General features: G+C 38.1%; 1 protein-coding gene across 2 annotated transcripts in view; it reads right to left on the bottom strand.

The window, feature by feature from the left end:
- ELMOD1 (ELMO domain containing 1) overlaps nucleotides 1-13,424 on the bottom strand; it is a gene marked incomplete at both ends in the record, with an annotated part of 63,726 nt that overhangs the window by 41,187 nt on the left and 9,115 nt on the right. The window contains 3 exons of one of the 2 annotated variants that reach the window (XM_082628770.1): nucleotides 2,311-2,408; nucleotides 3,258-3,286; nucleotides 3,424-3,569. In XM_082628770.1, coding sequence (XP_082484896.1) covers nucleotides 2,311-2,408; nucleotides 3,258-3,286; nucleotides 3,424-3,569 — 273 coding nt within the window. Of the gene's footprint in view, nucleotides 1-2,310; nucleotides 2,409-3,257; nucleotides 3,287-3,423; nucleotides 3,701-13,424 lie in introns of those variants that run through there. The other variant, XM_082628769.1, reaches the window with a different exon arrangement.

The raw sequence follows: 13,424 nt of genomic DNA, 5'->3' as shown, positions 1-13,424 counted from the left end.
GTTTATTAAACAGGTGGCTAAATAATCACCAAGATCCTTTTTTCCTATAAACTACTGTTACATAAATTATCTTTCTGTACTCATTTGATGGCATTTTTAAATCTAAAGGTAGTATTTCATGTTTATTTTTTCCTGCTAATTTCTTTATAGTTATTCACTTTTGTGATTCAACAATAGCAATTGCATATGATTCAGCCTAGGATTTACTGTTCAATATACTCCAACTTCTAATTCACTCACTAAATTTAAGCATTTTTTTTGGAGTTGGGGGGGTCACCATAATCACAATGAGTGTCATAATCATAATTTTTGGGGGAGATGAGATGTATAGAGGTTAAGTGTAAAGTTGGGGGCAATAGAAAAATTTAAGTTTTAGGATTGTATGCTTACTCCAAACATAGAAGGCAGTGTCAGATAACCCAGAATACTAAACTTAAATAAAATTGAGTGTTCAGTTAAAAAAAAACTAAATCAGATATTTAGGAAAATGGCACTGTGGTACTCGTCACCCGTAAAATCAACACAGGACTGAGAAGAGAGTTAATTTTGGTTTTTTTTTGCGGTACGCTGGCCTCTCACTGTTGTGGCCTCTCCCGTTGCGGAGCACAGGCTCCGGACGCGCAGGCTCAGCGGCCATGTCTCACGGGCCTAGCCGCTCTGCGGCATGTGGGATCTTCCCGGACCGGGGCACGAACCCGTGTCCCCTGCATCGGCAGGCGGACTCTCAACCACTGCGCCACCAGGGAAGCCCAGAGAGTTAATTTTGAGGGAAAGAAAGGAGTGAGAGAAATAAAAAAGAAAAAAAACAAGGGACCCAATTCAATTTTACTGTAGTAATTCTTACCACCACTGTTAAGTGGCACGTGAAAAAAATGTATAAAACAAAGTAAGGTTAATAGTAGTAATGGCTTGATAAATTACAAGGTATTTCCCCCAGCCCTCTCTATTTCTTGATTTTTTTCCAGAAAATTATTCAATTAAAAAAAATCACATTTTGTCAATGTCAACCTGGAAAAAAACCCCACTAAAATCCATATTGAGCTTTAAAAAACACAATCTACTACCTATAAGGATTTTTTTCTCCCTAAAGGAAATCAAAAGAATAGATGGTAAGGAAACACCTTTGAATGAAATATATAACTTTCATAAAAGAGACTGAAAAGATTTGCTATTAAATCTAACCCAATCTCTAAATATGATTATAGGTCTAATATATCTCTCATGCCTAATTGTAATCATAAATTTTTGGTTCAACTTAATTTAAAATGAATTTCATTCTTACCAGCTTCCCAGAGAAATAAAATATGTCAGAAGGTTTCAAAAAGACATTTACTGTATAATGAAATCACACTTAATGGCTGAATAAGGAAAAGGCAGCTAATTAGCTGAAGCTTCTACAGAAGAATACTATGGAGACTACGTGGAAATGGAGTTTTGTGATGAGCTTCAATCAGCTAGTACTAGAATCCCTTCAAGATACAGACCCATGCAAAGTGCACTCTGAAATTCCCTTTGGCTACAGCTCCTCATCTTTGGCAAGTAAAAACTTTCTTTAGTGACAACATCTGAAGTTCTTAAGTATGCACATCTAAAAGACAGTTTGTTACTTACCTAAACTTTATCTGAATATATCTGCATACAGAATTTATTCTACCCAATATCCTTAGCCTAAAATTTTACCGAAAAATTCCTGTACACAATGGAAAATATAAAGCTAATTTTAAATGTCATGTACATCGCCAAATGCATTTTAACACTTTCAAGGTGAGATGACTAAATTACAAAGTTCTAAAGTCTTCATATAAAAACTATCTATCTCTCTCTCCCACACATGCCTGTCTCCTTCACAAGCAGGTAGAAACTGTCTCCAAGATTATCAGCCTGTCATGAACTGAAGAAATATTCTTTATGGAGCAGAATCAGCTCAGGCACATTTACAATCTGAACATCTACTGTTAATGTAAAACACAGGCATCATATGGAGCGACTGTTGACGAATGGTCTCCCTTGATTTCACCTCCTGATATCGGGGCATCTACTAGATTTCTTACATTCATTGCATCTCAGAAGCATAAGTATAAATCACAACAGAAGTACTAAGCTGCTGATATTTACAAATATGAAAAAGGCATCTTTTTTCTTTATTTTTCATCTGAAAGTCACAACATGCAGATGATTATTTGGGGCAGGGAAGAGAGAGAGAGAGAAAGAGCGTGTGAGAGCGTAGTTAGAGAGAGAGTATTTAGAACTACTAAATATGTGGCATGTGACTGCTGTTTTATATTTACAACATAATAAACATATTCTTACTGTGGATTTATGTCAGGGTTAATTTTTTTCAGTTCCATAATGTCTTCTATAGTTTTTTCAATAGCATCAGGATGAACACTCACTGAAGTCTGCAGTAGCTGGAAAACATGTTTCAATCAGTTGCTTTGTCATGAACACTGGTGTCTTAAGTGGGGTCTATTTAAATAGGGGCCTCAAATATTTGTTTAAAACTTCTATATGAAGATAAGAAACTAAACTAAAGGCAAAAACTGATGTAGTATTTGAATTCTAGTAAATTTGATATTTTCACATTGGGGGTAGTACAATTTTCCTGATTAAGGTAATTAACATAACAAAACAAAAATACATAAGTTTTTCTTTTACCATCTTCATCTGTTTTAAGCTACTTACATAGAAATATTATATTTTCCTTTTCTCACTCAACACACATGGCTTCCATTGTTAATGGGCATTATGTCTATGACTGTGTGAAGTACATGGGGGATATAGTCCTAAGGATGCCAAAATTAAATTAAATATTCAAGAATCTTGAGAAGCAGATTTTTCTTTCTTATGTGGATGCTTAACTATGTGCTATAAATGCTAGCATAGTGGCTTCTTTGATTTTCTTGGAAAATCTTGAGTATAAAGTTAAATGATTTGGATATTGATGAAATACCAGAGAGTTACCACTGCTCTTATTTTCATGGAATATTTATTTTATGATTTGGAAAGAGGTATAAAAAAGGAGTAATTCAACAATGAAGTAATATGTGTGTCATAAATCTGCCTAGAAATTCTTGAGTGGCTGCTCTCATGTAAAAAGTACAGTGGTTTGTGATGGGAAAACAATTCATTCTTCTCAGTTTGCATTAGTATTCATAGCCAAAAGTATATTTTTCTTTCTTAAAATTTTTACTTTTTGATGATGGAGGTAAGTCTTCAATTGAAAAGTTGCTGAAAAATATAGGAACAATTTTACTTACCTTACTTTTTGAATCCCTCAGTGATGTTTCTGGAAAAGAGATGATTTAAAAAGCCATTCAAAAATTATCTTTTACAAGTGGTTTACAATTACTATACTGAAAAATAACAGTGTATCCTCAATTCCAGAAAGCCTACATTTTGCTTACTGCTTTGTTTCATGCTTACCGATTTTCATAGTTCTAGAAGCTCCAGGCTTGGTATTATAACAGATCCGTTGCAGTTCACATCTTCCAGTCAGCTTTCTCATTACAAATTTCAGACAACGCCACAAAAATTTACAGTAAAAATACAGGCACACCTGGATCAGCATTCTGTCAAAAACAAAAGATAGCACTCTTCCAATAGAACTCTGTAAGAGAATAGAAAGCAGCCACCACCAGCAAGCAAACAAGCCCAGAAGAAAATCAACCATTAGACTCCTGGGTTTACAAGCATATTTCATTATTCTAACCCCATGTTATTTTATTTGAGGTAGCTAAAAAACCCATCATTGGGAGGGAAGCCCAAGGTCTGTAAGCACACACTTACTATGACTGCAAGCTCCAGAATACCCTATTCTAGTAAATTTGACACACCAACAAACTAAGAGTGAAGCACAGGGATCCATTCTTTTCCTACCTTTGCCTAAAAATATTTTCAAAGCAAATCAGTACCTCGAAAACAGAACACTTGTGTTTTAGAAGCTGTCCCCGATAGACACAGGGAAAGGGCATGCTGTGGCATCTGCCATCTTCTGCCCCCATGAATAGCCTCTCAGCCAGCCCCAATTCACTTCCAGCTTCTCCTTAGTGTCTTATTTTTGGCTTCTGTGTTATTTCTTCCCCTGCTCCCATTTTTTTCCCCCTTCCCTCTGCTTTCCTTTCTGTACTGTTGTCCTCTTTGAGGACTTTGTTGTGTGGCCACCATCTTCTCTGCTGACAAATCCCAATACTTCTTGGATGTGCCAGAATGCCTCCACAACAGTTCACTGAACAAGCATGTTGACCTTTGTTTCTTCAACATTCTCTGATTTAAACCTTCCAAAAACTCCACCTCTTGACAACTTGTTCTTGCCTCCTGCTAAACAAAGTTTTCTTCATTGCACACCCTATCTCACTCCAATAATCCCATAACAAACTATAAAGTATATGGTCACCAATCATGCACTTATTCACAATGCCTCTGGCACATGTGAATTTATGTTTTATGCCAACTTTTAGTTTTTAATATGTGAGTGTCTACTACTTCATGGAACTGCTCAGCATCTCAAAATGACTCAAGCTATAGAAGTAAAGAGGACTTATCATCCAGGAACTTATATTCAACCCATCTTCTCTGAATACTAGAGTTTTCCTATAAGGCAGAATTATTTTCCTAGAAGGCAGAATTATTTATATTACTTCCTATTGGTGTCATTTCTAAAAGATATTTCTTTTTCTCATATGTTCACTAATTCCCCCCAGCTCTAACATAAGGTGATCCAGGGTCATTAAGATGAATTTGTGTAGTTAATTAATATCCTCAATGATGTGGTTAATCCCTGAATTTGAACCAAAACCTTGATTGTGTTCCTTTGTTCAATTGCTCTGGCTCCAATATCTTGAACAGACTGTGTTAAAAATAACAATTCCAACTGACTTATACAAAAGCATGGTCTGTATCATATAAATGCACTGGGACAGAGACCTTCAAGATGGCGGAGGAGTAAGACATGGAGATCACCTTCCTCCCCACAAATACATCAGGAAAACATCTACATGTGGAACAGCTCCTACAGAACACCTACTGAATGCTGGCAGAAGACCTCAAACTTCCCAAAAGGCAAGAAACTCCCAACGTACCTGGGTAGGGCAAAAGGAAGAACAGAGACAAAGAATAGGGACAGGACCTGCACCTCTGGGAGGGAGCTGTGAAGGAGGAAATTATTCCACACAGTAGGAAGACCCTTCACTGGCAGAGATGGGGAGTGGGGGAAGCTTCAGAGCCATAGAGGAGAGTGCAGCAACAGGGGTGCAGAGGGCAACACGGAGAGACTCCCGCACAGAGGATCAGTGCTGACCAGCACTCACCAGCCTGAGAGGCTTGGCTGCTCAACTGCCGGGGTGGGTGGGGGCTGGGAGTTGAGGCTCCGGCTTCGGAGGTCAGATCCCAGGGAGAGGACTGGAATTGGCTGCGTGCACACAGCCTGAAGAGGGCTAGTGCACCACAGTTAGCCGGGAGGGAGTCTGGGGAAAAGTCTGGAACTGCCTAAGAGGCAAGAGACCATTGTTTCGGGTTGCATGAGGAGAGGGGATTCAGAGCGCTGCCTAAACAAGCTCCAGAAATGGGCGTGAGCCGCGGCTATCAGTGAGGACACAAGAGATGGGCCTGAAACACTAAGGCTGCTGCTGCAGCCACCAAGAAGCCTGTGTGCAAGCACAGGTCACTATCCGCACCTCCCCTTCTGAGAGCCGGTGCAGCCTGCCACTGCCAGAGTCCTGTGATCCAGGAACAACTTCCATGGGAGAACACACGGCGCACTTCAGGCTGGTGCAACGTCATGCTGGCCACTGCCGCCACAGACTCACACCACATTGTGTACCCTTCCCTCCCCACCCCGGCCTGAGGGAGCCAGAGCCCCCTAATCAGCTGCTATTTTAACCCTGTCCTGTCTGAGTGAAGAACAGACACCCTCAGGTGACCTACACACAAAGGTGGAGCCAAATCCAAAGCTGAACCCCAGGAGCTGTGTGAACAAAGAAGAGAAAAGGAAATCTCTCCCAGCAGCCTCAGAAGCAGCAGATTAAATCCCCACAATCAACTTGATGTACCCTGCATCTCTGGAATACCTGAGTAGACAATGAATCATTCCAAAATTGAGGTGGTGGACTTTGGGAGCAACTGTAGACTTGGAGGTTGCTTTCTGCACCTAATTTGTTTCTGGTTTTATGTTTATCTTAGTTTAGTATTTAGAGTTTATTATCATTGGTAGATCTGTTTATTGATTTGGTCGCTCTCTTCCCTTTTTCTTTTTAATATATATATATATATTTTTTTCCTTTTTCTCTTTTTGTGTGTATGTGTATGCTTCTTTGTGTGATTTTGTCTGTATAGCTTTGCTTTTACCATTTGTTCTAAGGTTCTGTCTGTCTGTTTTTTAAAAATTTTTTTTAGTATACTTTTTAGCACTTGTTATCATTGGTGGATTTGTTTATTGGTTTGGTTGCTCTCTTCTTTCTTTCTTTCTTATATTACTTTTTAATTCTTTTATTTTTAGTATTTTTTATTTTAATAACTTGATTGTATCTTTTTCTTTCTTTCTTTTTTTTTCTCCCTTTACTTTTGAGCCATGTAGCTGACAGGTTCTTGGTGCTCCAGCCAGGTGTCAGGCCTGTGCCTCTGAGGTGGGAGACCTGAGTTCAGGACACTGGTCCACCAGAGACCTCCTGGCTCCGCGTAATATCAAATGGTGAAAGCTCTTCCAGAGATCGCCATCTCAATGCTAAGACCCAGTTCCACTCAACAACCAGCAAGCTACAGTGCTGGACACCCTATGCCTAACAATGAGCAGGACAGGAACACACCCCCACCCATTAGCAGAGAGGCTGCCTAAAACATAATAAGGTCACAGACACCCCTAAACACACCACCAGATGCAGTCTTGCCCACCAGAAAGACAAGATCCAGTGTCATCCACCAGAACACAGGCACCAGTCCCCTCCACCAGGAAGCCTACACAAGCCACTGAACCAACCTTAGCCACTGGGGGCAGACACCAAAATCAATGGGAACTACGAACCTGCAGCCTGTGAAAAGGAGACCCCAAACACAGTAAGTTAAGCAAAATGAGAAGACAGAGAAACACAGCAGATGAAGGAAAAAAGGTAAAAACCCACCAGACCAAAAGAATGAAGAAGAAATAGGCAGTCTACCTGAAAAAGATTTCAGAGTAATGATAGTAAAGATGATCCAAAATCTTGGAAATAGGATGGAGAAAATACAAGAAATGTTTAACAAAGACCTAGAAGAACTAAAGAGCAAACAAACAATGATGAACAACACAATAAATGGAACTAAAAATTCTCTAGAAGGAATCAACAGCAGAATAACTGAGGAGGAAGAACAGCTGGAAGATAAAAGAGTGGAAATAACTACCACAGAGCAGAATAAAGAAAAAAGAATGAAAAGAAGTGAGGACAGTCTCAGAGACATCTGGGACAACATTAAACGAACCAACATTAGAATTATAGGGGTCCCAGAAGAAGAGAAAAAGAAAGGGACTGAGAAAATATTCTAAGAGATTATAGTTGAAAACTTCCCTAATATGGGGAAGGAAATAGTCAAGTCCAGGAAGCGTGGAGAGTCCCCTACAGGATGAATCCAAGGAGAAACATGCTAAGACAGATATTAATCAAACTATCAAAAGTTAAATACAAAGAAAAAATATTAAAAGCAGCAAGGGAAAAACAACAAATAAATGGATTAAACACCTAAATGTAAAACAAGACACTGTAAAACTCTTAGAGGAAAACATAGGCAGAACGCTCTATGACAGAAATCACAGCAAGATCTTTTTGGACCCACCTCTTACAGAAATGTAAATAAAAACAAATGGGACCTAATGAAACTTAAAAGCTTTTGCACAACAAAGGAAAACATAAACAAGAAGAAAAGACAACCCTTAGAATGGGAGAAAACATTTGCAAATGAAGCAACTGACAAAGGATTAATCTCCAAAATTTACAAGCAGCCCATGCAGCTCAATGTCAAAAAAACAAACAACCCAATCCAAAAATGGGCAGAAGACCTAAAGAGACATTTCTCCAAAGAAGATATACAGACTGCCAACAAACACATGAAAGGATGCGTAGCATCACTAATCATTAGAGAAATGCAAATCAAAACTACAATGGGGTATCACGTCATACCACTCAGAATGGCCATCATCACAAAATCTAGAAACAATAAATGCTAGAGAGGGTGTGGAGAAAATTTACATTGCACTGTTAGTGGGAATATAAATTGATACAGCCACTATGGAGGTTCCTTAAAGAAACTAAAAATAGAAATATCATATGACCCAGCAATCCCACTACTGGGCATATACCTTGAGAAAACCATAATTCAAAGGGTCATGTACCACAGTGTTCACTGCAGCTCTACTTACAATAGCCAGGACATGGAAGCAACCTAAGTGTCCATGTGGCACATATATACAATGGAATATTACTCAGCCATAAAAAGAAACAAAATTAAGTTACTTGTAGTGAGGTGGATGGATGTAGAGTCTGTCATACAGAGTGAAGTAAGTCAGAAAGAGAAAAACACTGTATGCTAACATATATATGGAATCTAAAAAAAATGGTTCTGAAGAACCTAGGGGCAGGACAGGAATAAAGATGCAGATGTAGAGAATGGACTTGGGGACATGGGAGGGGAAAGCGTAAGCTGGGATGAAGTGAGAGAGTGGCATGGACTTATATACACTACCAAATGTAAAACAGATAGCTAGTGGGAAGCAGCCACATAGCACAGGGAGATCAGCTTGGTGCTTTGTGTCCACCTAGAGGGATGGGATAGGCAGGGTGGGAGGGAGAAGCAAGAGGGAGGAGATATGGGGATATATGTATATATATAGCTGATTCACTTTGTTATAAAGCAGCAACTAACACACTACTGTAAAGCAATTATATTCCAATAAAGATGTTAAAAAAAAGACAATAAAGATGTTAATAAAATTTTTAAAAATGCACAGGGAATGGAGGAAACATATAAGTAACTAAATTTCTACACTAAAATGTGGTAGAATCCTTTGTAGGCATTAGAATTGTATTCTGGAGTAACTAATAACATAAAATGTCCATAATATGCTTATCAAATAGAAAAATGTTTGGAAAGAACATGTGTGGAATAATATATTTTTTCTTTAGTAAATAAAACCAAAAATTTAATGATGATATATAAACGAGAAGAAAAAGACTGGCAGGATATACAACAAAATGATTAACAGTGGTTTTTCTGGGTAATGGAATTATGAGTAATTTTAATTTTCTTTTCTGGTTAAGTATATTTTCTTTTTTTAGTATGTATATATTATTTTATTTAAGAAGAAAGTTATAACTACAATTAAAATGTATAAAATGATCACCAAAAATCATTACAAAAGTACATATGAAGTTTCTATGTGAAGTCATATTCTGCTGAAAGACAAAAAATGGATTTACTATGTTGTGAAGTCTGAAATTCAACTGTTTTAGTCAAATATGTTCTAAGATCTGTTATGATTTAGATTATCAGCTTCCAAAAAACAGTAACCCTGAAAATAATTAATGGAACATTTTAATTAGATGAGTGAGAAATTTTACAAAACAACAACATGGTCTCTTGGAAAAAGTTTTCCATTCTTCCAACTATTGGATAGCTATGACAGAAGAAAAGATTGAGAAATATCCTTGTTAACCTGTTATCAGCCTAATGGTAATGATATTAATAACTGGTTGGCATTAATCCTATTACAAGTCAGGGAAAAATCTTTCCATGATATCTGCCCTTATGGAACCCATGTGCAAATTCCAGTAAAGTTTGCCCAGTATGTGGGCCAGGTTCTCAAATGATGCCTCTTTTATGTCTATGCATTAGGACTCCATAATAATCAGGTTCTTGTAGTACTAAATCGTCCTAGAGAAAAAGGTTCTAATTACAGCTTAAGGAGTATTTTTGTATTCAGCCTACTTAGTATACAAGCCAATTAAATTAAACTACAGAAAGTTTCCCCTATGCAACTTCTTCATCAGATCTATACAAAGATGTGGCTTGAGACCTAGAGGTGTCATCCTAGGTGGCAGGAAGCATCCAGATGTGAGTGACTTATAGCCCATCTAAAATTTCTCCCACTGGCCTCCTTGCATATGAGAAGAAAATGCCTGGGGAATTGTTTTGCATCAAGACAGTCTTATATAAAAGGAGAGAAAAGACATCATGTTCTATGCTTTTCTTTTTTCTTTTTTTCAATTCCCCTGAGGGTATTCAGACTGTCAAAGACAGGGAAATCCAGTGGAAATCCACAGTGAGGAGTTAGAGATGATGCATCATTTCTTAGGGCTCACTGCTCTGTGAGGTGTATCACAACCCTCTCACATAATCACAGAAACAATAACACAAATCATGAAAGAGAAATGCTCATTTCAATTGTGAACTGACATTTATACACTGCTTCCTTACCCTTTCATAATTTCTGGGCAAGTGTCCTGATAATGTTATTTATTATCCAGGATATATTTTGATTTTTTCCTTTTTTTTGTAATGGGCCAACAGGCCTACAAATATTTCATTAAAAACCAGCTTGTTATGCTAGGCACTGTACTTTCTTTCTATGTTATGTATTATATTTTTTCAAACAAAATCATCAGATCAAACAATGCCTTGACAGATACAATTTATTTTGCACTTAGATCGATCGTAAATGTAAGGCATGGTCAGAGATGGAAATACCAGCGCTACCCCTTACTTTGGAAGCCCGATTTTATATTTTTATTTTTTTTGCTGTACGTGTGCCTCTCACTGTTGTGGCCTCTCCCGTTGCAGAGCACAGGCTCCAGATGCGCAGGCTCAGCGGCCATGGCTCACGGGCCCAGCCACTCCGCAGCATGTGGGATCTTCACGGACCGGGGCACGAACCCGTGTCCCCTGCATTGGCAGGCAGACTCTCAACCACTGCGCCACCAGGGAAGCCTGGAAGCCCGATTTTGATGAGCGAACAAATACCCAATTTGCTTTCTCGTGAAAGGACCAGATCAGCAAAACCTCCATATGAGCATCTCAGGATGGCTGTTCTTCACCATCAAGAACTACCAAGAGATCACTTCTTAAATGTTTGGTCCTATTTAAGTGCCTCAATTTATGGGAAAACTACTTAAGGTAGAGAGAACAATCAAAATGATTAAATATTTGGGGAGAATGTTAAATTGGTTTGGCATGTTTACCCTTAAAGGAAGAAATGAATCTTTAAAGCTTTAAAACTAATCAGTAGTTGGTTTAGGAAAAAAGAAAGAAAGGAAGGAAGAAAGAGAGGGAGGGAGAAAGGTAGGAAAAGTGTGTCCCTTTCCAATCTGAGTTTAGGAATAGGAACTTTTGTATTTATAGTACCTTTCCTCCTTTTAATTTCCTTTATCTCCTTTATGTTTCTGACTACATGCCTGGAGTGAAGGCATCTCAGATGTACCTGTGTAGCAGATCCCATTTGCTTTCTTTAATCCTATCCTCCTGTTCCTATCCTTAGAAGAAGAATTACTGCCACACTCTCTCCACCATCTGAACCCTATGTTCAGAGGGTTTATAGCTGTGCTTGTTTTGTTTTTATCTCCTAGCCTGAATCATCAAACCAGTAATCTTAGTTTTATTTACAGGAATATTTTGCTTTTATTCTTCATAACACTAGACTTAGTTTTCTTATTTCTGATTGAAGATTCGCAAATCACTATTGAAAAGATCTGCTACATTTTGTAGGAACAACAATCAAATTGTCAAGACTACAAGGAGAAAATACTGATCACCATCTCTTATTTTTTTTTTTACATGTGTGTGTTTTTTGTTCATTTGTTTTTTTTTTTTTTTTTGCTGTGCTGCATGGCTTGCTGGATCTTAGTTCCTCAACTCAGGGGTTAAACCAGGGCCCTCCACAGTGAAAGTGTGGAGTCCTAACCACTGGACCACAAAGGAATCCCCACCATCTCCTATTTTTAATAACTATATGCATAGATGGCAGTTTTTTTGTGTTTGTTTCTGTGTTTTCAATCATAGCTTTCTGATTGTGTTCCAAAAGGAGCCACTGTAGTTTCCAAAGATGAATGCCTTGCTTAAGCACTGGAAGAATCTGATTTAATAAAAAGAGCTACTTACACATGTTCTATTTCCAACATTTTCTGTTACTGCCATTTACTGATATGCTGCAGAGTGAAGTTTATGCTGAGTTCACAACAGTGTCCTTCCATAAGGCAATTATGATCACTTTTATCATTTAACATTCATCCTCTAGCTGGCACAAGAATAGCCACCCAATATAAATAACTTATTCAAAATGAATCATATTTCTGCTACCAAATAAAAGTGAGCTCCTGTCTTGTGCTTCTTTGTTAGAGGAATCCATTCAGCAGGGATGAGGCCTCTGAAACAGGAGATGCACCTAGGACCATGTAGTCTCCTGCCTCTGGGGTGAGGGGGTGTGGGTACCTGTAGTACAACACTACTCCATCATCTTAAATTTGTGACTCTGACATCTTCTTTTGGAATAGTAAGAGAAAAGTGGCTTATTTTGAACAGTTTCAATGAATTTGCTAATGAAAGTTAATTCTTGCTTGAAGAAATCCTGTAATAAACAAGAAGTACACTGTTGGTGAGGAAGCATACATACAAAATAATCACAATTCTTGGATCAAAATCAACTTTTCTAAACAGAACACTTTTCATCTAAACGGCCATAAAGAATAGCAGAGTGCTCAATGTTTCCAGCATTTCATGTACTTTCTAAAATGACATTTAAAAAAATTTTAACTGCTCTGTTGAAGTTCCTAATTAGGGGCACTGACAGTCAGTTGGAAATTAATTTGTCAACAGGTATTTGGCCTAGTAAATGGGCCCCTCTAAATAATGAGCATTCTACTAGGAAAAGAGGCCACAGAGGACTTGATACTTGAACTGGAAAAGTGAAATCATAAAAAGAAACCATTTGTGGGCCTCTAGAAAAACAAGATTATTTCGCACATTGAGCAGTGGGGAGGCAGTGTGGAGCCCCTGGTCTTTTGCATCATTCTTTTTTTTTTTTTTTTCATCGTGTGGCATGTGGGATCTCAGTTCCCCGACCAGGGCTCGAATACACGCCCCCTGCAGTGGAAGCATGGAGTCCCAACCACCGGACCGCTTAGGAAGTCCCCCCTTTTCTATCATTCTTTACCTGAAGAAATCATGCTGCTTTTTAAAGGTAGTGGGTATAAATCTATCATGGAGAGATATTATTACAAATTTTATTGCTATAGTAAAGGAAACTATTTTTAATTCCAGGGAAATTTCATACGAGGGATTAGAGAGCAATAGCTGACTGTGGTAAAACTAAAATAATAAATAAACTAATGGTTTATCCTTTTCCTTTCAAAGAAAGGGAGACAAGTTTCTCTTAGATTACTAATGACATCACTATTCAAATAAAAATTTAA

The sequence above is a fragment of the Mesoplodon mirus genome, assembly GCF_964341445.2.
Source record: "Mesoplodon mirus genome assembly, chromosome: 7".
Classification (NCBI taxonomy): Eukaryota; Metazoa; Chordata; class Mammalia; order Artiodactyla; family Ziphiidae; genus Mesoplodon; species Mesoplodon mirus.
Note: the sequence above shows the minus strand (reverse complement) of the source record. Positions and strands in the feature narration are given on the sequence as shown.